At 34.6% G+C, this 25,171-nt stretch overlaps 3 protein-coding genes across 5 annotated transcripts; 2 read left to right on the plus strand and 1 right to left on the minus strand.

Annotated features, from left to right (window-relative positions):
- Positions 1-3,649: 3,649 nt before the first annotated feature.
- Positions 3,650-8,314, plus strand: LOC104099832 (uncharacterized). Its single transcript, XM_009606949.4, has 8 exons — positions 3,650-3,829; positions 3,927-4,014; positions 6,074-6,253; positions 6,358-6,531; positions 6,713-6,886; positions 6,970-7,124; positions 7,318-7,441; positions 7,940-8,314. The coding sequence occupies exons 1-8, from the start codon at positions 3,783-3,785 to the stop codon at positions 7,949-7,951; spliced, it is 954 nt and encodes a 317-aa protein (XP_009605244.1). The 5' UTR covers positions 3,650-3,782; the 3' UTR covers positions 7,952-8,314.
- LOC104099830 (transcription initiation factor TFIID subunit 7) lies at positions 4,356-24,806 on the plus strand. Of its 2 annotated transcripts, none has more exons than XM_070200132.1 (6): positions 4,356-4,361; positions 21,174-21,287; positions 23,184-23,317; positions 23,419-23,538; positions 23,786-23,855; positions 24,340-24,806. In XM_070200132.1, the coding sequence occupies exons 2-6, from the start codon at positions 21,176-21,178 to the stop codon at positions 24,498-24,500; spliced, it is 597 nt and encodes a 198-aa protein (XP_070056233.1). In that variant the 5' UTR covers positions 4,356-4,361; positions 21,174-21,175; the 3' UTR covers positions 24,501-24,806. The 2 variants fall into 2 exon arrangements, with proteins under 2 accessions (XP_070056233.1, XP_009605241.1); XM_009606946.4 differs by lacking the exon at positions 4,356-4,361 and adding an exon at positions 20,670-20,993 and having other exon boundaries at positions 21,123-21,287.
- LOC104099831 (protein CLT2, chloroplastic) lies at positions 10,246-17,850 on the minus strand. Of its 2 annotated transcripts, XM_009606948.4 has the most exons (10): positions 17,409-17,849; positions 15,400-15,545; positions 15,073-15,110; positions 13,814-13,929; positions 13,460-13,559; positions 13,341-13,376; positions 13,144-13,194; positions 12,281-12,404; positions 11,122-11,247; positions 10,246-11,005 (listed from the first exon to the last, which is right to left on the minus strand). In XM_009606948.4, exons 1-10 carry the CDS (start codon positions 17,801-17,803, stop codon positions 10,851-10,853), a joined length of 1,287 nt encoding a protein of 428 aa, XP_009605243.2. In that variant the 5' UTR covers positions 17,804-17,849; the 3' UTR covers positions 10,246-10,850. The 2 variants fall into 2 exon arrangements, with proteins under 2 accessions (XP_009605243.2, XP_070056232.1); XM_070200131.1 differs by lacking the exon at positions 10,246-11,005 and having other exon boundaries at positions 11,202-11,247; positions 12,193-12,404; positions 17,409-17,850.
- Positions 24,807-25,171: the final 365 nt, after the last annotated feature.

Below are 25,171 nucleotides of genomic sequence, written 5' to 3' on the forward strand. Positions count from 1 at the left end.
ATTAAAATTTACATTTAACAACAACTAAATTAACGAAAAAAGAGTAAATTCAAAGTTTAATTATTAAGTATAAATCTAGAACTTCAAAGGTGACCGTCAAATGAATTTAAAAAAAATAAAAATTAAAAAATAGTTGTTGAATCGGGCCGTGTCGGGCCAATTAATCAGTTCAACGGTACTTTTTATTGACCGGGTTTGACCGGTCCGATTAACCGATAAAATATATATATACGGACCAACCCCCTAACCCTCCAAACCTAACCCTACCCGCCCCCTTCCACCGGACCGGGGCGGTTCGGTTTACTACCGGTTTGGGCCAATCCGAAACGGGGTCAACCCGGCCCGTTAAACAGTTTTAGGGTGAAATGTGAAATACAAATTTTCTTTTACTTTATTTTTTTATAACATTTACATCAGGGCGTATGTTTCAAATATTAATTATAAAAAACTTATCATAATTCAATAATTTTCATAGCTCAATCATTGAAATTGTTACTAACAATAAAAATACCACTTCCATGATAAATTGATCTTTGTTTGAAAAAATGTTTTGATAGTAGAATCAATTTTTTTATCATGCTATGTCAAAATTATATACAAGACATTTAAAATATTCTAGAGAATATAAACTTTATTTAGGAAATACGAGTTTCTTCTTCCTTTTAAAATAATTGTTGTGTTAATCTTAAGCATACTCAAAAAGTAAAAAACTTTTATTTTTCTACAATATATTTGAAGTAATTATCCTTAAGGAAGCCTATTAAATAGATTTGTTGTCGAGCTAGCTCATGTTTTTTATAACAAATATATTCAATATTCATTGGATTCAAGTAAATTGTATTAAAAATAAAGTTTCTAATACATTAATAATAAATGAAATATCAAATCACATTTGATTTAGAATTTAAAATCTTTTACCTAAATTATATTTAACTTTTGAGGTTGGTTGAATTTCTAAAAGATTACAATAAGACATTAGGGGCTATAAAAGATAAAAATAACACTCGTAGGCGCTTGTACCGTGCATATTTAAAATATATACAATTCTTATAAATTATTTAGAATTTAGTTATTCTTTGACAAACTTTAAACTTCATATGTTCTTTTTTTTTTTTAGACTTTCAGACATTGGGTAGAAAGCTGCGTTATGTCAAAACCTAACTTCATATATTTTAAAAGTCATAATTGAAATACAAACTTTCGGATCTGAAGTTGAGCTATGCTAAGCCTAACTTCAGACTGCATATATAAAATTAGGATTGGACAAAGTTAAAACTCAAACCCATAGATCTCACTATGGGTGTTTACCGAACGAGTTGGACCGGACTGGTCAGGGAAAAAAATAGCCCGTCTGATTAGTGGAGCGGGCTAATTGGTGGGCGGGCATATCGGGCTGTTAGTGGGCGGGGTAATTTCGGGTTCTAGTGGGCATGTCCGTGTTCGAGCCTATGCGGTTCGAACCGGGCTTTTTTTTAGTGTATTATGCTTTCTTGTTCAATGTAATGTGATTGATATTTAAGTGTTTGCAAACTTCTAAATAATAAAATAAGTATTTCAAGACAAAAAATTAATTTTTAAACTTTAAAGTGTTAAATTTGAAATTTGAAATTTAAAATTAAGTGGCTATATAAAATTATTTAATAAGACCAATATGTAAGTATCAAACTTCAAAGTCTTTTATTTCATGTTATTATTGCATAATAATACTTCAAATTATTTTTCAAGTTCTATTTTTTTATTTTTTTACCTTGCAAATTAAAAGTTTAGTATTTACTACCGTTAAATGCGAATAAGAGCAAATTGTCTGATAAACTAGCATGTTAAGCTTAAATAAGTCTAATAAATTCAAAATAATACAAATTATCTCAAATCAACTTGAATACGAATTCCTGAAAGACACTTAAGACAACCCTTGATATGCTTCCTTAAAACCATATGTGCCCTCCCACTTTCGATGAACATTAAAGACTCAACCACGGTTCTTGCACTCTACTTTGTGAACTTCTTCATTTTTTTCTATCATCTCAAAGTATTCCCAAATATGTGAGCGCACTCTAGAAGCACGGGGCATGATTGAACTTAAACCTAATAAAAATGGTAACCACACTTCACTTGATAATTGTAATTTTGTAGTGGCTACTGTAAATAATTAATAAAACTTGAAATAATAATTAATTGAGAACTTGAGAACAACAAGCAATTCAATAATCAAGAGGGAATCGAGAGAGAATTAGAGTATAAGAAGATAGCAAGTTATGAGAAAAAATGAAGAAGAGGGGGTTATTTTTAGTTTTTAAAATACTAAAAATATAATTTATCAATTATTAGGGGTTGGGAGACTATTTTAGTAAGGGGTGGGCCGAAATGGCTAAAAGTTTAAAAAATGACCTTTGTCTAACGGTCATTTAATTTTGATCGTTGGCAATGGTCAGAATAAAAAAAATAAAATTGCAACGTAAACCTGGCTGGAACCCGGTTAAAACCCATGCACAGGTTACCGGGCTAGCCAGTTTTCAGTACCAAAAAAAATCCACACCAGTCCGGAACAACCCTCATACCCTAGCCAAACCGTCCCATCCCTTACCGGACTGCCCCGGGATGAATCGGGTCAAACCGGGTTGTTAGTGAGCCGGCCCCCGCCCGACCAACACCTTTAGATCTTACATTAGAAACTTTAGACCATATATTTTCAACTTGATTTTGAGGTGATTAAACTTTAGAAAAATTATAAATGTTGGTAAATACGAACACTATTCCGTTCTCAGCGGAAAACTGCCTTAAAGATTGAATAGCAATAAAATAAATCAACATTCAATATAAGACAATGTTTATCACTGATAGCTTGTAGTGAACATTCCCATTATGAAACCAACCGAAAGCAACCTTTGGTACTTAAGTAGTTAATGTTTAGAACCCTTGCAACTATGATAGATAGTCATTTGCTTGTTGCCAAACCCTTCGCTTTCTTATGAATTAAAGTAGGTTGCGATTGTTGTATTTTAGTCGGTCGGGGGGAAGCGGTACCTTTGTGCTCCGCTTCTCTCGCGCTTGCTTGCGTGAAGACTTAAAGCCCTTTTCGCTACCCGATCCCATTTCGACCTCGATATGTGAAATCGTCTTGCGACATATGTACTGGGATTGTTCGGGAGGCATGGATGCGACACAGTACAATACGAGATGACGGAATACAATGTGATTGATGGTAGAGGGCTGCCTATGCCCAAAAATAATGATTCACTTGTCCCCTTGTCCATAGGGACCTCGTGGCATACAACCGAAATGACTCCCGCTAGATAGCCGCCCCTTTCTCTCTTTTTACAGCCTCGTGGACGAACAAAAGAAGGGAAGTTACAGAACGGGCAGTGAAGGCTCGCGAAGTAGACATCAAGCAATAAGACTATTATTTAAAGTGATTTTACACAAATAACCGACCATATTAATTATTTACCTTTTACAGCCATATACATAGATTATAAATTTATTATACATAATTATATATATGTAATATATAAATTATGCATATATTATATATTTATCAGCTATTTTTAGTTTAAATGGTAGGGTGAACGGCTATTTGGGTTAATTCTTTCTTATTTAAATATGGTTCCTTAAAATGGCTATTTGTGCACTTTGGCCCCATAAAAGGATGGACAAGCCCAATTTACATAGTCCCAATACAAACCTGCTTCGCCATCAAAAACCTGCTTTTAAGCTTCATCTCCTCCTAACGGAAACCGCCATTGTTACCAGCGGATTTTTCACAGCAATAGCGACAGTGAAATATGGCAGAGCCTAATACATCTCTTGAAACGAGTGAAAAAATAAGCAGGTGACTTTTTTTGTTGTTGTTGTTTTTGTTGGTATTTTAGGATTCTGGTAATAATGGAGCACATAATATTGAAATTTTTGAATGTGAATGAATACAGGCAAGCTCCTCAGTTAGTTACAGTATTAAAGGAGATGAAAGAAGGATTGGATACAGTGAGTTCAAAAGTACAAGCTTTAACTGCGAAGGTTGTTTTTTTTTATTTATAAAAAAAGTGTATATTCAATGCAATTACTGCTGTTTTTATGCCGATTTCTCATCTGGGTATGTTTTATTTTCTGTAATTTCATTCATATAGTTCAATCTTGATATTTTAGCTGGTGTTGTGATCATGGTGTCTATTGCTTTTGTGTTCCTTCATTTCTTTTTCTCGTAATTTTCAGGTTGGTTGTATTCTATTTCTTGAGGGGGTGTATTTTATTTTTCGGTTGAGAGCAGTGAGGATTCATATACAGAGGACCTTAACATGTTTGGGACTAAGGCGTAGTAGTAGGTGTTGTTGTTTGTGTTTTGGGTTCAAGTCTTCTGATTTTAGGAATTAAAGCTTTTGCTTTCTTTGTTTTTCCTCCTTTTTTCCCTTTCATTTTTATGCTCTTGGGGGTTGAGAGGTGAAATGGAGGAAATAGAAAAAGCTAACGAGGCTGCAGTTGAAACTTGTCATAGAATTATTAGTCTTTTATCTTAAGCCCCATGATCAGAATCAGTATGGGAATTTATTAGTTAGAAAAACTGGAGAAGCACAAGTTCAAGAATGTTTTCACTCTTTTGAATTCAACTTTAGGTCATGCAAAAGTGAGGAAAGTGAACAACTTTAAGACCCTTTACCTCATAACAGCATTGTGGAAAACCCAAGCTGCAAAATTGGTGATCAGCACAAAGCTCTTCGGTTACTTCCTATCGACTTCCTGTAAACCGAGTCCTAGAGATAGGTGCTAATGTGAAAAGCAATCTAACTTTGGGAAGCCCTTCACTAGAATTAAGCTCAAATAGTAGAGATCCCTCAAATCTAGTCCAACTAACGCCTTTGCCGAGCTATAACTATCTTCAGCAACAACAACAACAATGGTGGTTTCTTGTTATTCATGGATATAGTTGATTAAATATTGATAGATAATTCGTCAGAAAATAACAATTTATAGACTTAAAAAAAAGGGTAAGGTTACAGGCTGTTTTAGGGATGTGCTGAAATCATGTGAAATTACAAAAACTGTTGATTCTTTTCCAACATTATAAGTATTGACGGACGGAGTTACCCAATATATGTGCCGAGATGCCTGCAAGTTGGCCCGGACACCATCGTTAGGAGAAAAAAATAATCTAAATGGGTTACCAAATAGTAATGTTTAATTAGTTATTGTCAATATACTTACATTCTTTTAGGAAAAGGTAAGTTTTATTGATGAAATCAGCACTAAATTGGTGCTGTAGATTACATCCGAAAAAATAGAAACCAAAACATAGCTCCCTTCTAATTGTGCAGAGAACTAATAAAGTCTACCAAAGTTTCAACATCACTTACTAGCTCTAAATTACACCAAAAAATGATCTGCAGCAGACATTAGCTTTTGTCTTCAAAATATGATTTCCTTTCTCTTCAAAGCAGCTTTGTATTATCTTCAAAATCAGCTAATAGCCTAATACACTTACATTTGGTTTATAATTTGTCTGGATTCTTTTTGTTCTTGCTATTGAGATTTGTATATAGTTAGGATAAGTGTGAAATTTTGATTACTTCTAGTTAGTTTACCTTATTTATTTTTTGAATGAAATGGACTTAGAGCCTGTTACACAACATTTTCCCGTTTAAGCAACTATATTTGTTTGATCCTCTAACTGTATGGACTGGCCACGTGATAGATGTTAGCACCGCTTATAAATGATCTTCCCAGTTAGTACTCATGTTGGTTTTATGTTACTTCTCGTCTATGTCTAATCATTCCAAACTGCCTGTATCAATAAACCAACTCTTTGCTATATTGCAATACTTGCTTGGTTTTCAAATGACATATAGCGCTCCTGTAACTAGGTCAACTAGGTCACAGATAATATTGAACTGCTGGGTACTCACTGATTAAAAAAAAAAAATCAACCCCAAAAAACAAAGAAAATAAAATTGTGAACTGCTGGATCAATTTCCGTCGTATGCCTTGTATTTATTCTCGTGCTCTCTGTATAGGAAAGAAAATCACTATGTCAAATTGATATGCTTGTTTCTTCTTCCAAAATCCCCATGCAATTTGTCTTCAGGTGAAAGCGGGTCACTTTCCAACAGCAGAAGGAATAAGTTACCTTGAAACGAAGCATCTGCTACTTCTGAATTATTGCCAATCACTTGTCTATTATCTGCTCCGCAAGGCAAAAGGATTCTCAATTGAAGGGCATCCAGTTGTTCGGAGTCTAGTCGAGATAAGATTATTTTTGGAGAAGGTATGTTGAAGCTCTTCCCACTTTTGGGTAATCCTGTCTCTCCAGCTCCTCTTGGTACTTTTCTGCCCCTAATTGCAGTGTCCTTACCGTGATGCTCTGTGCAGATTCGCCCCATTGACAAGAAACTACAGTATCAAATTCAGAAGCTCACAAGAGATAGTGGCGCTGCTTCTGAGAAGTCAGTTTTAAGTGAGAAGGGAACAGATACCCAGAAGGAGGACCTGTTGAAGTATCGTCCAAATCCTGATTTGCTTGTTAGTAAAACACGTGGCACAGAGGTGGGTGATTGGTACTTGACCATGAATGACCATTTTAGTTCCTTTTTCCTCTTCCTGTTCAAAGAGTTGACTTGATCATTAGCAGTTCAAAAAGTTGAAGTTATGATTTTACTCTCTCAATCTCCCATATGATTTCCTAAAGTAAAAGAGATGGTTGAATGTTTCTTGTCTTGAGCTACAGGATGGCAGCAATGTATATCGACCCCCCAAACTTGTACCTGCTCCTATGGAAGAAGATAAAATGTCGAGGCAGGAGAGAAATAAATTGAGAAAGGAGACAATGGACTTGCGAAAGGCTAGACAAAACCCGTTTATGATAGATTTGGTGAATAATCTTGAAGGAAGACCCGAAGAGGTAATTCACTATCTGACTATTAATACTGATATATTTCAATGACCCCTCCTGTATTTTACTATTGCTTTCGGTGAAAAATACAGGTAAGGGAAGTTGTTGGAACTGAAAGTAGAGAACTCAGAGAGTACATGGCTAAAATGGAAGAACGTGCACGACAAGAAGAGGAGACATTTGCTCGTGCCCCACTCACAAAATTGGAAAAAAAGAAAATGAAACATCTGAAGAAGTCAAGAAATGGGTAAGTTTAGTAGGAACTGTATGGTCAGTCTTACTAATTAAAAAGAAAAAGCACTGTTTGGTCAGTCTTATGATCATTTCAGGTAGAAACTTAATGTATGCATAGTCTGGAGAGTGTCGGCAGATTAGGTGGAGCTCTGTTTTTTGTTAAATGGACTAAGTGGATGCTAATCTCTTCCCTTTAATTGTGCTAGGTTGCTTGGGCTGACAGATAGTTTCTATGACGAGATAAAAAGTTTGCCTTTAGGGGATGCTTCTGAACAATCAGCAAACTTTGATAACGGCAGCGCTGGAATCAAACAACAGAAGAAGCGTAAGGTAATTGCTTAGGGAGATTGGATATATCTGGTTTGTCTGTCTTTCAGAATATGAAGTTTAGATCTGCTCGAGAGAGTTATATATGAATCCTCGCCGTTGCTGTGATGTAATTGCCCTAGACATATATAAATCTTGTGCATTCCCATTTAGGTTATGATCGAGCTAATGCCCGAAATGTTGATATTCTGGAATGGTTGCTTATTATCTTGTTTGTTACTCGGCTCAATAATTTAATTGGATGGAAATTGTTGGCCCCTGAGTTCTGTGGTTATTTCAATGCTTCACAACCCTCCACTCTTCCCTGACTTTGTATGTATAGTGAACAACCTTGTGTCCTGAAGCAGTAAAATTGTTATAGTCGCGGTTAAAATGGAGCTTATTTGTCCATTTAATTTATAGTAGCTTATAATTTAATCTCTATCTTTTGTTTATGTACATGAGTTTATTTTGTGAGGGAAAACTTGCTGTAAATTAACTTCTAATATCTGTGTACTGCAGAGGAGGAATTGAACGACTGCAAGCTTGAGTACATCAATATCCAAGAATATAGAGACTTAGGTTGGAATGATCAGAAGTTCCTTGGCTCATGTAAGATGTACAACTTCATCATGATGTTAATTTTTGTGACTTTTATCGCGCCAAAATCTTGCACCATATTTGTTATTGTTGTCAGCAGTTAAAACTGAAGTTTCTGGCTGCAAGGCTGATGTGGTTTGGTTTGTAAGTTTCACTTTCGAGGTAAAATGAAGCCTCTTATGTTTAGTTGTATAATCCGTTCACAAAATCGAAAAGGAAATTGTAGTTCTTTATTAAGTAATTCTGATCGGTAGGGGAACCAACTCTTTCTTGAGATGTAGCTCTCCATTACAATGAGATTCAAGACCTCTGAATACAAGCTACTTCACTGGGGTCTGCATTACCCTAAGGGGTCGTTTGGTAGGAGGTATAAGAATAGTATTGAATATGGTGTATTAGTAATTGCCGGTATTAGTAATGCTGGGATTACTTGTGCTGAGATTATTTCTTATCTACAGTTTGGTTTGGTGTATTAAAGCATTATATAATTTCTAAAAAAAAATGGTTGTTTACAAAATTACCTTCAACATTCTTTAACTTGTACACTATTTTTATAATTTCTAGGGGGTTGTTTTGGCCCTTTTTTTTTTATTTATTTTATTTATTTTTTTATTTTATCATCTTCTTTATTTTAACATTTACCGTTAAAGCTGCCATTTTTCGGCAATGATCATAAAAAAACTTAATTTGCACAAATGTCATATACAGTGGTAAATCTCATTTCCTTTCTCATCATCGTAAGTTAATCGAAGAACCCATGGTTTATTTAATTGGGGTAATGGTTTAATATTGGACCTGTAAGAAGTTGCCACATGTAATTTAAATAAAAAAAAATTCTTTGGTGTTGACTGTTAGTTGGGCATAAGTGAGCCGGAAAGATAACAATGAGAACATTTTTTGCTCAATAGGTGGACAAAGGGCATATTTGTGCCAAATCGAATAGTCTAAGGGCAATTTTGGCTCTTTTCCGTTTTGATTATAGTAGAATGTTAAATGAAAAAAATTAATTAAAATATCACAATATTAAAATATATAAAATATGGTGAAAAGTTTTCGGAATAGGTTTTGAGGGATTTGAGGGCAATTATATCCTTAACCATGTTTATGTAAGTATTAAAATTTCATACATTGCTAATACCATGGTTTGCTATGTATTAGTTATACATATGATAGTATCAAATTATTAGTTATACATAGGTTAAAAAAATGTACGACACAAGGGATTAGTAATGCATAAAGCTAATACTTGCATCGTTTTTTCTAATACTTCCTACCAAACGATCCCTAAGTTCTGTGTGTTTTTAAGGTCATGGGGGTGGGTCATTGCGATGGTGGATTTTTGTTAAATATGGGATTATATTTGATAAGTATGGTAATGGTAGGAGTATTTTTCGTTTGCAAAGTATAATGTATGGCAGATGTAGATAATATTTAAAAGTAGAGGAGTAAAATCTCACACATTTCCAAATACCCTTTTCCCATTGGGAAATGCTAATGTTTTCTGTGCTCATACAATTGCACCTTGTGTTTCGATTACAAGAAACATTTTAAAAGCAGCAATGGAAAGTCATGCATTGCTTAAATGATAAATCCACAATTTTCCTGTAATAATCAGCGAATTTGGTATGATTATTGAAACGGGAAAAAATGGTAAGCTAGAAATACCAAAAACAAAAGTGCGCACGCATCTCATTATCTCCAGACTCCAGAGGCATGTTTAAAAATTAAAATAATCCTATTGAGGTTTTAAATAATCATGAATTTTATGAGCAGTATTTATTTTTTAACGGGCAGCTGCAAACTATATTTCGTACTCTTCCATAAACAGGAAACACTGAGGGCTGCTTATCAAGTCGCTAATTTTTGCGCTCACATTTACCCTTCTCTGTTGTTACAATTTATACATATTGCTTTTCCATTGAGAGGAGTTTTGGAGCGAGAGCAACACAGAGACATTCAAGATGGAACAGCTAATGAAAGTGAGTTTGATTAAATTCAATATCCATGAATCGAGAAGAGAATTGGGGTCTATTCTTTTTCTTTTTTTTGGGTGGTGGGGTGGTGGGGGGTGGGGTCTTTCACGTGTAACTTTCCGGTGGATGAATGGAATAACTAATCTCCACAAAAGTTTGTGATTGGTATTGCTCATACCCCAAGTTAAAAGGCTGCGTAAACTGTTCATCAAACAGGATACTGGAAAGTTAACATAATGACAGGTCGACATAGCATTCGCAGATAAATGACATTACGTAACTTGTTTCACCATTTGCTGAAGACTTCACTGGAATAACAGAAAAGGAAAAGCTGGCAATAGATAACTCGCTTCGCTACTTGACAGTCTAAATTTCTCTCTTTTTTTTGCAATCGAAATAATTACTTCGAATAAAATTTATTTCTGGAATCTTGTGCCTACCCAAAAAAAAAGGAAAAGAAAGGGAATGCACAAATGTCTCTTCTGCGGGCAAACCTAAGCAAAAAGATCTAGCAATTAAATTTCTTTAATCCGCCGTAGTCATTTCATAGCAAGAGTCCTTTGGTATTGTGATCCACTTGTAATGTAAGACACTCTAACAGTGCAAGTACAATCCAGAATACGTCAATGCTTGTGGTGATTAACTATACCTTAGCATGTGATGACATCCAGTAGTAGGATTAGTCAATTAACCATGACATTGTTAAATCCATTTTGCTGGTAGGCCGCACCGTTTGACCAGGGAACAATGCATCTTAGAAGATGGAGATTATACCCTTGTGGATCGATGACTTTCCAAGATGATGACTATTAAATCCAGAATCTTGATAGAAGGACATCAGTTGCAATGATTTGAACGAGTCACAATTCTTTGTCCTGCTTCTGAGCCCGTGGTATGTTATACATGATAAGACCAATGAGAAGGACAGCACTGCCGAGAAGGAAATAGGGGCTCAAAACTGAACCTTCTGGGAGATATGGCAGCGGTACGGAGAGAAGATACATTGATAAAGGCACTACAAAAGCAGAGAGGAAAAAAGATGTAGTTGGTCATAGGACTGCAAAAAAATTAAATATAACCAACACCTCTAAGTATTGTGTTCGGAGCGTCTGTGAGAGAGGGAGAGAGAACCTGATGACATCACAACAAGGGATGAAATCACAGCAGTCGAGATTTTCACAAGATTGAGAATTGATATGTTGAAAGCAATATTTGTAAATATGTAAAGAAGGGGTAGCAACGGCGCCCCATCACAACCTGACCAATATAAGTGCCAAAAGGACAGTTAGTAAGCCTCATCAATCCATGATTTAGGGAAAAAATGCTTCTAACTTGATAATTCTTTTATGGAGAAAAAAATCACGCGTTCATATCTACTATGGGAAAAAACTTGACATGAACAATATGCTTTGAAGATTGAACTTCTTTTATAGAGAACTAGGTTTTGATGTAGGTTCTCTATTTTTTTGGTATACGGCTTTTGTATACGGGGTTTCACCATTTTTTATAAAATTATTTACCTTATTAAAAAATGTAACATTATGCCAGCAGTAAATGGCCAATTCGAGCAACTACCAGAAATTTGTGCTGTCATTCTTCTTCATGTTTTCACTGATAAAGTATAGCTATGGACTGAATCCTAAGAGACATGTACTAATATGCAAACAACTAGGCACACAACTAGCTTATATTTCCAGAATACCTTATGATAGCAAGATTTCAGTAATACAATTCACGTCGAGTCGCAACCGACATTAAGTTTTTAAATCCAGTTTCTGTGCTTGGTTTTTATTATTCCAGTACCCCAAGTTTTATGTATATTTTCACAATGTAAGAGCAATCTACTAACAACTAACAAGTAGATAAATCCATACTACCCAAAATATCTCCACCCTTGTTTCCGATGGGTGCACTTATAACCTTGAAATCTCGATGTGATTGACTAAGGAAAGTGGGTGCCTATAGTAAGCAACATTTCCTGCCAAAATATTCTAGGTTCAAGTCTTTTCCTTCCTGCCAGCTTCCCCAAAAAAGAAAATTAAGGTCCTCATCAAACTCTGAACTCAGCAGGATTGCAGAGGTCACATCTGGGGCTAACCTGTTAAAACTGCTATCTACAGGGGAGACATGGGGAGCTTCTCGTATTGTGCGTAAAACATGCGGAGATTAAAAGCAAATATGTTAACTGTAGAAGATCATGACCTTCGCGAACTCGCTTTACAAATCCTGAAATGATGCCATTGTCCTTTTATGCAAGCCACATATAGGTCCAAGAGAACAGAGATTGTACCTGAAATATTGTTCCCTATGTTGAAGAAGCAACCAGCACCGCTCTTAAGAAATGAAGGGAGCTCAGAAAATGGTATCCCCTTCAAGTTTGAAAGAAAAGGCAGAAAAAGGAGAACAAAAAGAGCCTACAAATAAAACACATATTACGAAAAGAAACATTCAGAATACAGCATTGCTGAACAGTCAACAGATCAACTCACTCTCTGATATATGTGTGTGAGTGTCTAATATATATGTATATAAGAAGCAATTCTCTACTAACATATCCATTGTCTATAAGTGCAATGTCATTTTAATACCTATAATTGATTCTGCAATAACACTTCAGCAACAGCATAAATTGCAATTGAAGAGCATAAAGGGTTAGAGTGGCTCGTAAGTCCATGAAAAACATCTCAGGATCCAGTCAAAACTAAAAAGAGATTTTGCATATTGTACTGCAATCTTTCAAACATTTCTTCTCTCTATCATTAAAACCGTTAGCCATGAGCTCTTGCATAGCTGCAAATGAAACTTCAGCGAAAGAACTAGATTTCATGTTCAATACAATGCCTGGGCAAAAAGTATTCTTTATCTTCCAGTTGACTGCTGGAATTGAAGAAATGGTGCTGAATCTGATTACTATTATGTCATACAAAAGCCAGCAGTTGGTATTTAGTTCCACTTGACTTCTGGAATTGAAGAAATGGGGCTGAATGTGAATACTACCAAGTCAACAGAAGAGCCACTAATTGGTATTTGGTTAAGGCTAATTAAATCAGTATATATGTAAGCATTCAACTCTAAACTCTAAAGTAAATAACCCTGAAGAATTGTCAGAACGAAAAGTTAGTGTATCAAAATTTCTCTTACTCATACAATTACCTGGAATGCAGATCCAAAAGAATTGACGACAAAAATATCAAGAACCTTCCCCTGTATAATTTGTAAGATTTATCAGGACTGTGCATTATACATTACCAACAGAATTGAAAAGAGACCAATGGAGTATCTTTGGAGCATCCCGTATTCAAAGCTAAGTGAAGGCACACAAAACGAAACTCTGTACAAGAGCTATGCACCTTGAGTCTGCTGGCAGCATCAATAAAAACGAACTCCTACACATTCAAAGCCCTTAAAATGATTATCTAAGGATCCAGACTGCTACTGGTAATTTGGTATACCATGATTTACTGAATACCTTAATAACAGACGCAGCGGCTTGGAATGCACTCGAAGCAACCATCAATACTGGCCAAACAAATGCGATTCCTGCCAGCATCTGATTGGAGTCTGGTCCACTGCATTCCACAAGGACAAAAGCCAAAGGTAAACAAAAGCAGACTAGCATACAGAAATAGTGAGTTGCTTGATCATGCAGAACCAATTTCCTATCACTATCTATAACGGCTCATTTGCCGAAAGGATCAGCCATAGGAAGTAGCTAAGTCACGAGAAAGAAAACAGGAATATATGTTATAAGCTCTGCATGTTCCCAAACGACTCTGTCAATAGAAGTAAAATATTGTAGGTTCCCTCCAGCAGAGTGTTGGACCTTGTTACGGCTAGTACCACTCCAGCAGCCACCAGTAAGCACCCGCCTATCTGATTCATCGAGTATGTTCGCCCAAGTATGAAAACAGAGAGAGCCAACTGCCACACCAAGAAGGTCTGCAATAGAAAGGTCTTTGCTAAGCAATCTTGTTTTGCTTCTTCTATGGACGAGTGAGATCTTTGTTAAGCGATCTTCAGGACGCAATTATAACTCTACTTGTTGAAGTTGGTTAAGACATGAATTTTCAGCCAGTTACAGAACCTATTCCCAATCCATGAATCAATTAACAAGTAAGAGGAAAAAAACAAAGTGTTTCCATCAAGGCATTGAAATGAGTAAACTACTACCTGACACTGTGCCGGCAGAATCCTTGGACTCCAAATCATAACCGTAGCGTCAATTTATTTAATACTTTGCTGATCACCTCCAGATATCCAGTTTCATAGACTGATAAACTAGATAATTTCATACAGACCCTGTTTTCCTAAAACATAAGAAATCCTATTTACTCTCTCCCTCTCGTTACTTTTTCTTTTTTTTTTTGGGGGGGGGGGGGGGGGGGGGGGGGGGGAGGACTGCAAAATACATATATCTGATGCAAGTTACAAGGAAACAAAGAAAAAGATTTAACAGTCTGGGTCATCTTCTGGGTAATACAAAATTCTCAGTTTACTAAGACAATAGCTTGCTTCATTAAACAATAAATGCTGATAACAGTTACTTATCTCTAACAAAATGCTCCCAAATACGTGACCTATATGGATAAACCATTATGTTTATATAAGTTATTTTTCCTTTTCCTTTGGGACTTTTTGTTTAAAGGTATTTCACGACTTCTTTGATATTGAGGTGTAGTTAATTGATTAAATAGTGCATATGAAATGTTGAACTGATATTCCATCCAGAGTTCTGGTGTTTTTCAAGAAAAGCTCTTGAAGTGGAGGAGCCTAATACATATTCAAGACAGCTTAAATGCTATATTCAAGTCAAATGCTAATTTTTAACTATCTATACATTTAATCCAAGTCACTGGGCATGCATTTAATCCTCATCCAACAGCTACTATAATGGAGTAATAAGTTCTAATAGCATTTTGTGGATGCTAAAGGAAAATCAAGGATGCATTGAATGTGTCATTCCACCAGAAAAGGGTGTCCCACTGTCAACCCTCTAGGAAATATACTGTAAATGGAAAGATAAATTGGGAACCACTCATGTGTTTTTTGGCAATAAAGGGAAACTACTATTGTTAACATTACCTGGTTAAGTATCGGTATGGCTGGTCCAGGAAGCATTGCTGTAAAAAACCAAAAAGCAAGCCATCAGAAATGACTTCATAACTGATTGAATCATTCATATTCATTTCTCCGTGGAGCTTACTATTGTTTTTCAGGTTCATATCAAGCAGCAAAAAAAATGAGAAAAGTCTAACATTTGTGGGAAGACGAGAGTTTAGAGTAAGAAAGCAGAACACATAAAGGATCTAAACTAAATGTTTTTCCCAAAGCAGGCAGAACATTAATATAGACAGGGAGGGGCAACAGTTAATTTATTATCCTAGAACATTCCTAAGTACAACGTAATACCTCCAGCATACATTCCAGAAATAACCCCCAGGGCTTCAAGGAAACCAATGAGCAAAAAGCGTGATTTTGGATAGGCCACCATCTCGTTAGTTACAATACCAGCACGATATCTCGCATACAATATGGATAAGTAAATAGTCAAGTACCTGAAGTTAATGAACCACATTAACTATCAGCCTCTACATAGTATAACAAATAGCAATTAACCAGGATCAAAAAGCTCAATTAAATCATGGCATTTCCGAATAAAAGTCAAAGTTACATGTTTCTCAGAACCTGTTTTGACAAACATATTTTAGTGTTTTAATTAAATCATCTTCTCAGCTAGTCATCGACTTGAATGTAGGCAAATGCTGCCCCTGAAGACTCAAATATTCACCTGTCATTTATTTGCCTACCCATCTAAGGTAGGTCCAAACCTGTTGATAACTTACATTATTCTGACATGCTAGAATATGAGACATGATGGCATAGAGCCATGTATTTGCACTTGTGCAACTGCATGGAAAGTTGGTCTCTAGCAATCAATGATCGAGAGATATAACCGCTATTACAGTAGTTATTCAACATTCCAATCCCAGCATCTTCAATGCAGAAGAAGTTTACTAGGAACAATGTCCAGTTGTAATTTTGGGCTTCGAAAATGCAATAGGTGATCAATTGCTAAATCAAACGGGTCAAGCAAATAGTGTCGCTACTCACAAGCTAAGGTTGGAACAGTTTTTTACACGTAAAAGGTAACAAACTTATTACATGTCACCTCATCCTCTTCCTTCTTTGGTCTTAAAATGATTTTTCAAAGTGAAACGTAGGACTAAAGATGTTAGTGTTACTCCGTTCCAATTTATCTGACACTCTTCTCCATTTGAAAAGTTCCAGAATATTTGTCACAGTTCCTCTTCTAAAAAGCTGTCACAACTTTCAAGAATTAAGAAATTCACGCATCCAATCAAAATTTCAATTTTGATGTTATGTTTTCTCTATAAAACTATCCTTCAACCATTACTGTGATGTTTTTCTTCTACCATCACTGATATGATATATAGGTCAAATTAACCTCTTAAACTCCGCACCCTGCCAAATACCTCTCTATAAATGGTAACAAACGGAGTATTCTCCATTGTTCTTAAGGTACTTCAAAGTGGAACTTTTTGCCCTAAAGACGTTATTTTCATTGTTGGGGGAGCTGATTATGGAGATCTCTGCAAGGTCATTTAGGGACAAAATGTAGTAATTGCAAATTTACTGATTATATTTCTTGACTAGCTACCGTGGACACTATGCTATAGTTAAAAGAAAGCTTGTACCATCAACGATTTATATCTACGATGTAATTGCAATTTAATTTAACCTAAGGTAACTAGGCATACATTTCATAAATACATAATACAAGTCATTAAGTGGAAGTACAATTTCGAAGTCAAACCAAGAGATTCATACAACTTACAACTTCTGGCATTTTCTTCACAATACTCATAGCCACGTTGAAGTCTAGGCTGAAAAATACCTCTAGGCAAGTCTACAATATACTCTTAAAGAATCCAGTATAAAGTTATATTTTTTTATCCCAAATCAAGTATAGGTTTAAAAATAAAATTTACAGATTCAGAAAAAGAAATATTATACGTCACAATCTTTTATCATTAATTTTATAAAATGAATGAAAAAATTGAAGTCAAAGGAAGAAAAAAATAATCACACTCTTCAAATACTAAGTGCTGTTCTTTTTAAATTGGAGAAAATATTAAGAGCCCGTTTGGGTTAGCTGATTGAAAGTAGCTAATAAGGGTTAATATTGAAAAACACTTTTCAGCGTTAAAACTGATCTTTGAAATATAAACATAAAAGTGATTATAAGCGACCAGCTTATAAGCTTACCCAAAGACCCTCTAAAGTAGTTCTGGAAAGAACTCTAATTTTGAAGGTACATAAACCAAATCATATCACACAGGTAAATGAGGTATATACGTGATCACACTATAATTGTAAGAATAAATTATAAAACTCACCCAAAAGTGGTAACCTGAGCTAGAAAAAACGGGTATTCCTTCATAGGAACAAGGGCAAGTTTGTAAAGTACACGATTCGCAACCCCAAGCACCAGAGTTAAAGCAGAGTTCAAAATGATTAGCTCTCTAGACACATTTGATTGGCGGTCAGAATCACTTCCCACGGCGCGTGCGATAAACTTTGAGCTCGAATTCGAAGACTGCCGTGAAAAAGAGGTCCTTCTGCGGTGGATTTCAAGTCGCCGTGAAGATGTAAGAAGAGGCATCGGAGAAGAAGGTAATATGAAGAGAAATTTAGGGTTTGGTATATTGATAATGGCCAGACGAGGAAGAGATGATGAAATGTGGAAATGGTTTGGGAATTTGGCGCGAATGGTTAGAGAGTGAGACTCCATTAATTTGCTGTGAATGAGGAAAGCTCACTGATATCTTACCTACCACACGAGCTAATATAGGGAAATTCAAACCTTATAACTAGAATTTTGGGTCCCATTTGTTTTGAAAAAAAAAGAAGTGAAATTATATACGGTGAAAATGTTTTTCGAAAATTATTCTTAACAAGAAATTCTGTTTTACTATTCAATAGATTATTGGAGAAAAATATAAGCGAAAAAATCATATTTTTTCTTTTAATAAAAAGAATCATACCGTTTGAATGCAGAAAATGACTTATTTTCAGAAAAAAATATAATGACTTATTTTTGGGGGAATTTATTTTAGAAAATAATTGGCATCATTGCCAACTGCCAAGTGTACGCTCAATTTGTTTGTTTCGAAAAAGAAAAGAAAAATGCTTCCTCCATCCCATATAATTGTCATATTTTGCTTCTCAAAAGTCAAACTGGTCTTGAATACTTGAAAAATACTTCCTCCATCCCATATAAATAGTTTTTGAATATTTATATTTTAATTTTAAAATATTAAATTAAACTAATTTAATTTAATTTTAAATATTAATTAAACTGACTCTCGAAAAGTGAAATATGACAACTAATTTGGAATGGGATTTACTAACATTGTTTTTCTCTTCTTTTTAATAAATAAACAAGTATCAAATGACAGGAAAATCTTATTAGTCCATTGATTGGTTAACTGTACTTGCACTTGATTGAGTTCAATTCTCTACTTTATAATTCAATTTCCACTTTATAATCCCCTATCTATTTTTCCTTCTCTCCCCATGTATAATAAAAATAATAATTAAAATATCTCAAATGACCAGGGACCACGTCAAAAAGTTGACAGAAAAATACAAATGAATCAAGCAAATCTAAAAGCATATGGAAAATGTGCACTTGTATTTCATTTTTCATAGAAAACCGTCCCTTTCTGGCATGTTTGGTGCCACAAAAAAAATAGGAAAATTGTGTTTGATAGTTCCAAGGAACACATTAATGACACGGCAAAAAATAATTACTCTTTCCGGTGCACAATATGTGATCAATTTGCTTTGAGTACAACCATTAAAGATATATAAAATTCTAGACAAAAATAGTTAGTGTGACTAAACTACCCTTAATTAAATATTGCAGCATAATTAATGTGAGCAGTAAAGGAATTTTTAGGGATACGTACATAGGGGTAATTTTGGAAAAAAATTGAATTTTTTCTTGATTATATAAATGGACACTTATTTTGAACCAAAATAAAAAAAATAAATTGGTCGCTTATTGTGGAGCAGAGGGAGTATTTCACTTGTGGATGAAAATTATTTCTCTTTACAACTATCTCAACTCATCTCATATCATTAATTTAACGGCAAAGGTTCAAATATACCCTTACACTTTCGAAAATGGTCTAAAAATACCCCTTGTTATACTATTGGGTTATCTATATCCCTGCAATCATACTTTGGGTTCAAATATACCCCTAATTTAAACGGAGGGACACGTGTCATCGGCCTGTTGGCCAATTCTAAATATCTCCTAATTAATTAAAAAGTAATTTTCTAAAGCAATTTTTTTTTGTTTTGTAAAAACTGAAAAAGTGATTTTTTTACTAAAAACTGAAAAACTGAAAATATTTTTTTTTCAGTTTTTACAAAAAAACTGCTTTAAAAAAACTGAAAAATATTTTTCAAAACAATATTTTTGTAAAAACTGAAAAATAATTTATAAAGTAATTAAAAACTGAAATTAACTGGAATTATTTTCACTAAAAACTGAAAAAAAGAAAATATTTTTTTTCAGTTTTTACAAAAAATTTAATTTTCAGTTTTTTTTAGTTTTTATAAAAATAATTGCTTTAAAAATTATTTTTTATTTTTTAGTAAAAAAAAATATTCAGTTTTTTTCAGTTTTTATAAAAGCATTGCTTTTCAGTTTTTTTTCAATTTTTGGAAAAATATTATTTTAGAAAATATTTTTCAGTTTTTTTAAAGCAGTTTTTTTGTAAAAAGTGAAAAAAAAAATATTTTTATTTTTTAAAGTTTTTAGTAAAAAAATAATTCAGTTTTTTTTCAGTTTTTTTAAAAAAAAAAATTGCTTTAGAAAATTACTTTTTAATTAATTAGGAGATATTTAGAATTGGCCAACAGGCCGATGACACGTGTCCCTTCATTTAAATGAGGGGTATATTTGAACCAAAAGTATGACTGTAGGGGTATAGATAACCCAATAGTATAACGAGGGATATTTTTAAACCATTTTCGAAAGTACATGGATATATTTGGCCCTTTGTCGTTGATTTAACCGACACTCATATATTATTATTAATTTTTAGTATTAAAGTTACATCGAAACACCGATTTGCCAACATTAAAATGAAGCTATAATATACCAACCCAACCCAAGCTTCAAAAAAAGTGAATTAGTTTACCGAAAATTATCCTCTTAAAATTGTTTTGATCAATTCAAACTGGTGCCCGGTGACATATTATATGGAATTCTTTCCCAAGATGTATGCTTTTTGCTCCAAATTTCAAGCGCCAGCAAACAAGTCAAATCACACTATCCTCACTTTATTTATATCGATAATTTTTTATTTTATGTTATACCCATAATATTTATTATTTATTTTAAATTATTTTTTTAAATCAATAAAATATATATCAATTAATATAAATATTATGATAAATTATATATTTATTTATTATTTTTTAAAGGGCGTGAAAAATGTTGATAAATAAAAGTGAAACGAGGGAGTATAAATCACATTAATAATGGAATTTAATGAACGAACTTATACTTATATTGTCGGATTATACAACGCACATAGCGCAATTGTAATGCGACTTATAAGTTGCAATTTGAAAATTGACTTATAATCGCAATTGCCAAATGACACTTATAATTAGCAATTATCAAATTCCACTCATACATCGCCATTGATGCGACTCATAATTCGTAGGAGTAATTGACTATATTGTATTTTACGAATTGGACTTACTAGAAAAAAGGGAGTTTTCTCCTGTTCTTCAATTTCCCCTTCCTCCGCCATCAGAACCCATCTCCTCGCCCCTTCCGAGTAACTTTCGCCATTTTCGGCGGTGGAACTCCATTTCGGAGCTTCAACATCAAACACCAGTTCTGGGCTTCAGCAAAGGCAACCTGTATTCAAACATAAAATACCAGTTCTAGGCTGCAGGTTCGTCCAATCAAAAAGCCCTAACGGTGCCAATTCGCGCTTCCCGGATTCCACTCCACCAATTTGTAATTTTAATTTTTAGATAAGTCATTAACTAATATATTGATATTCTTATTATATTGATTTTAGGACAATATATCTGAAAGTTTGCCTCTTTTGTTCCTCTCAATTTATCTGCAATCATGGAAGAACAATTTATTCTGAGAGTTCCACCTTCTGTTGCTGAGCGAATTGACCGCCTTTTAAGTGAAAATGCTTCTTCTTCAGAGGACAAACTGGATTTGTCTTTTTCTGGTAATTTTTTTTCTTTCGAGTTCTAAGTTTTGTTGCTCATATAATTGTGACGCATTTTTGGTGCCTTTATTACAGTTTTAGAATTTTGCGATGAATTTGACATGTAGGCATTTAGTAACATAATCCGAGCTAGGATTTGAATTTTATAGGTTCTAAATTCTAGGATAGTGACATAGAGTGTTAGTAATGGGGTTTTGAATTTAATTTTATACATATTTAGTGAATTTTTAAAAATATATACAGGGTTTTTAACTAAAGCTGTTGGGTTCTGTCAACCAGTACCCGCCCTTCTAGCTCCACTCCTGGCATTTACACTTTCAGATTTAGATAATTCTTCCATATTTCACTTTCTATGGGTTCATATTTGGTCACTCACTGATCCTTTTATTTTCCCTCAGCCTTCTTGTATTGTCAATGGTTTCCCTGAGCCTTTAGGTTTTAGAGAATCTGCGATATGTCCTTAAGGTAAATTATGTAGCATTGAAATGAAATTGAGTTCAATAGAGCGGAACGGATATAGGTATTCATGCAGCGGATTCTAACTTATTTTGGATTGAGGTGTAGTTGATTTTGTTGATTGAGTGAATGGTTCTCAAAACAACTGTTTTATCCTCTGGGGTTTTCTGGAAAATTTATACAAATGATGTTCCAAAATATCGCGCTGTCTATAAAGGTTATCTACAGAGCAGAATCCGTTGTGTCATGATTTGATTTCCTGCAACTTCAAACCAATTTTGTGTCTGCATGTAACAAAAACACCATCTGATTTTGTGATTTATGAATTGTTTTACCCATTGTTCACTTGCTATCTCAGCTTCTTTCGCTTATGCTGATGAGTGAAATCATTTAGATGTACTCATTGTAAAGCACAATTGATGTCTTGTCAAATCTGGTTTCGTATATATTAATCCATGGCATGCTGGTTGTGTTTAAGTCCGTCTGCAATGTGTTAGTGAGGTGGAGTAGACCTAGGTAACCTAACAACAGCAGCCTTTCATGCTAGCTGAACTCTTTTCTCCATTTTGTCTGTAGTATTAGATTATACTAAGATATGTTGTCACTGATGTTATATGGATTTTTCATCTTCTTTATCGGAAAGCACTAAGGGTATTTTGATCATAACACAGTGCATTCATTCCATTAAATCATAACATAATTTTATTTCACTTATATTAATACACATTGATGTAAATCCCCTCCTTTATTAACAGAAGTTCTCTTACCAATCAAAAAAGAAAAAAACACATAAGTTCTCATCTAAAGTTTATCATTTGAAAAAAAGATTGACCAGTTTTTATTTGTTTGGTTGTTCAATGAAGTAATGCACTTTCAGTAAATAACAAATATTTTGATCGATACAAGAGTTGGACTACTTTTATGAGTTTTATCTGCTTTGAAAGTTGGAGCTTTCACCTTCATGTGCTTGAAGCAAGCAATACTAATGCAGGGTATTGATTTATAAATTTGAGTTGCTAGTAGTCTAGTACTACAAGTTTCTAATAACCAAATCGGCAGTTAATTGATTTGAAACCGTGACTTGCACTTCTTTTGTACCATGTTGGTGTAATAGAGATTAATTAATGTCTTTATGTTTGACTCGGGCTAAATATGCTTAATTTAGTAATACATCAATGAGCTCTAGTTTATGGGAATGAAGCCACACTCAACTTTTCATGATATGTTCTTGTCATTGTCCTAGAATTATACCTTGAATGCTTGGCTTCTTATACTTACCTTATCAAAAGAAAAGGAAAAAAAGGAAAAAGCTTGGCTTCTTATTGATTTTGCGACATTACCATTCTTTTCTGAAGGTGGTATATATATATATTCTTAAATATCTTTAAGCATCTTATTGCAGTTCATGCATGTGCTTTATAAAAAAGTTGTGTTTTACAGAGGATGGAAAGACTGGCACTTTTGTCATAGGCGATGAGCACTTTCCTGCATCACTATTGAATCTTCCTTGCATAGTGGAGTCATACAAAACTTATGATGACAGTGTGCTCATTAAAACAGCAGACGTTGGTCAGGTAGGGTCGTTGTGGTTAATTTTTCCTTTTTTCTTCAGTTCTATGAATATGGTTTCAATAGTCATCGCTTTCCTAAAATGTAAATTTTGTTGGTTTGGCAGATGATTATGGTGAGAGAAGAAGGTGATCCTGCTCCAGATGTGGTGGAATATAGACATGGCCTCACACCTCCAATGAGAGATGCTCGAAGGCGAAGATTTCGGAGAGAACCAGATCTTAATGTAACAATGTCCTACTTTTCTGAAAAGACCTCTCATTTTTTTACTTTCTAATCCGTCCTGACATTTGGTGTGTTGCCTCCACTGTGTGTGGAATGGGGTTAATATTATTGATTTTTTGGGGGAAATCTGTTAGTTATATAGCGGAGCTCTCCCTGTCCCTTGGCCCACCCTCCCTTTTCTAGTTTAATACATCCCTTTTTCTTGTTGAGTTCTTGAACTAACAATGTGTCTGTTGTATGTTTTGCAGCCTGAGCTTGTTCGGCGCGTTGAGAGAGACTTGCAGAACATAATGGCTGGTGGAACAGCTGAGAATATTGATATCCTCTCATTTTTGGTTTTCTTTACTAGTTTTAAAAAAGAACACCACTTAGTCACTATACAAGAATGAAAACAGCCAAATAGACTTATTTAAGGTCATAATGGGCTATATCCGGACAGTATTCATGTGGTAACATAACTAGAATAGCATTAGAACCATGAACTCTGATGAATTCTAGCTATCCTGTTGATAAATTGACATTTATCAGCTTGTAGACCACTGTAGTTGAAGAACTTCTGCCAGTGAAAAAACTTGTAAATTTTTATCTGTCCATTTACCAGGAAGAGGTTTGCGGTAATGTCAGGGAAAATTTAGTGCTTTGAGCTTTCAGAAAATTTTCTGGAGGTTCTGGGTGCATATGCCCTTGTACACAAGGACAAGTTTATGTGCTGTAAGTATATATCAGAACTTCATTATCATTACAGAGGACTTGCTAAGCTTCATTTGTTGTCATTTTTGTTACTCCTTAACTAATTGAATACATATAGAAGTTGCTGAGCAAGAGGAAGGAGGTGAAACAAGTGCACGCCATGTGAATAAGAAAGTGGCACAACCTGCAACAAAGCCTGACATTACCGAGCCTGGGACTGCAGGTGAGGATCCTGATAGAACTGAATCTGAGGATTCTGATGATTCAATATAGCCGAGGACATTTTTCAGCAGACAATGATTAGTTAGCTACAAAAGCTGTTTTTGGCAAGTGGTTACCAAGTCTCCGCCATTGATATAGTTACTTCATGGTTAATGGCCTTTGTAACTTGATAGAAGTTTTAGCTCTTGCATTTCAGTACAGTTTGCTTGTTGATTCTATGCTTTTGAACGTCGATGTAGTATAACAGTTTGCAATGTCTACTCGAGAGACCTGAGACGATTGCAAATTACATTTTGTACAATGATGGTCCTGTCTCCTGTTAAATATATTGAGTTTGCTTATTTTGTTCTAAGAAAATGTTTATTGCAAAAGTGATTAGCTTCGACATCCCTGAGAGGCTGGAGTCGGAAAAATTGCCACCTTGATGTGAACTAGAATAGACATTATCGAGTAGCTACTTATATTTGGTGTTTGATGAGAGGGTAGATGGAAGTATAGAAACGTAATCAAAAGGATAAAATGGCAAGGCGCGATCAATAGAACTTTAGGTCACCTTCTTGTGAGGATGTCAGAGGCAGAATTGTAACAATGAGTGTTGATTTAGACCTATATCTGTATATTTTGAGTTGTATTACTTTACTAATATTTAGAAACGGCAGTTGGGGTGTACCAACAAGGGACGAACAGGGGTACTATGGGTATTATATTCACTTTCAAGGTTA

The sequence above is a fragment of the Nicotiana tomentosiformis genome, chromosome 4 (assembly GCF_000390325.3).
Source record: "Nicotiana tomentosiformis chromosome 4, ASM39032v3, whole genome shotgun sequence".
In the NCBI taxonomy this organism is placed as follows: Eukaryota; Viridiplantae; Streptophyta; class Magnoliopsida; order Solanales; family Solanaceae; genus Nicotiana; species Nicotiana tomentosiformis.

Excerpts from the sequence above, each read along its gene's own strand:
- LOC104099832 (XM_009606949.4), top strand. The coding sequence starts at position 3,783 with ATGGCAGAGCCTAATACATCTCTTGAAACGAGTGAAAAAATAAGCAG. Across the intron at positions 3,830-3,926 it reads ACGAGTGAAAAAATAAGCAG|GCAAGCTCCTCAGTTAGTTA; the intron begins GTGACTTTTTTT and ends GAATGAATACAG. Across the intron at positions 6,254-6,357 it reads TAAGATTATTTTTGGAGAAG|ATTCGCCCCATTGACAAGAA; the intron begins GTATGTTGAAGC and ends TGCTCTGTGCAG.
- LOC104099831 (XM_009606948.4), bottom strand. The coding sequence starts at position 17,803 with ATGGAGTCTCACTCTCTAACCATTCGCGCCAAATTCCCAAACCATTTC. Across the intron at positions 13,930-15,072 it reads CCATACCGATACTTAACCAG|ACCTTCTTGGTGTGGCAGTT; the intron begins GTAATGTTAACA and ends TTTCTATTGCAG. Across the intron at positions 13,377-13,459 it reads CCGCTGCGTCTGTTATTAAG|GAGTTCGTTTTTATTGATGC; the intron begins GTATTCAGTAAA and ends TTGAATGTGTAG.
- LOC104099830 (XM_070200132.1), top strand. The coding sequence starts at position 21,176 with ATGGAAGAACAATTTATTCTGAGAGTTCCACCTTCTGTTGCTGAGCGA. Across the intron at positions 21,288-23,183 it reads ACTGGATTTGTCTTTTTCTG|AGGATGGAAAGACTGGCACT; the intron begins GTAATTTTTTTT and ends TGTGTTTTACAG. Across the intron at positions 23,318-23,418 it reads AAACAGCAGACGTTGGTCAG|ATGATTATGGTGAGAGAAGA; the intron begins GTAGGGTCGTTG and ends TTGGTTTGGCAG.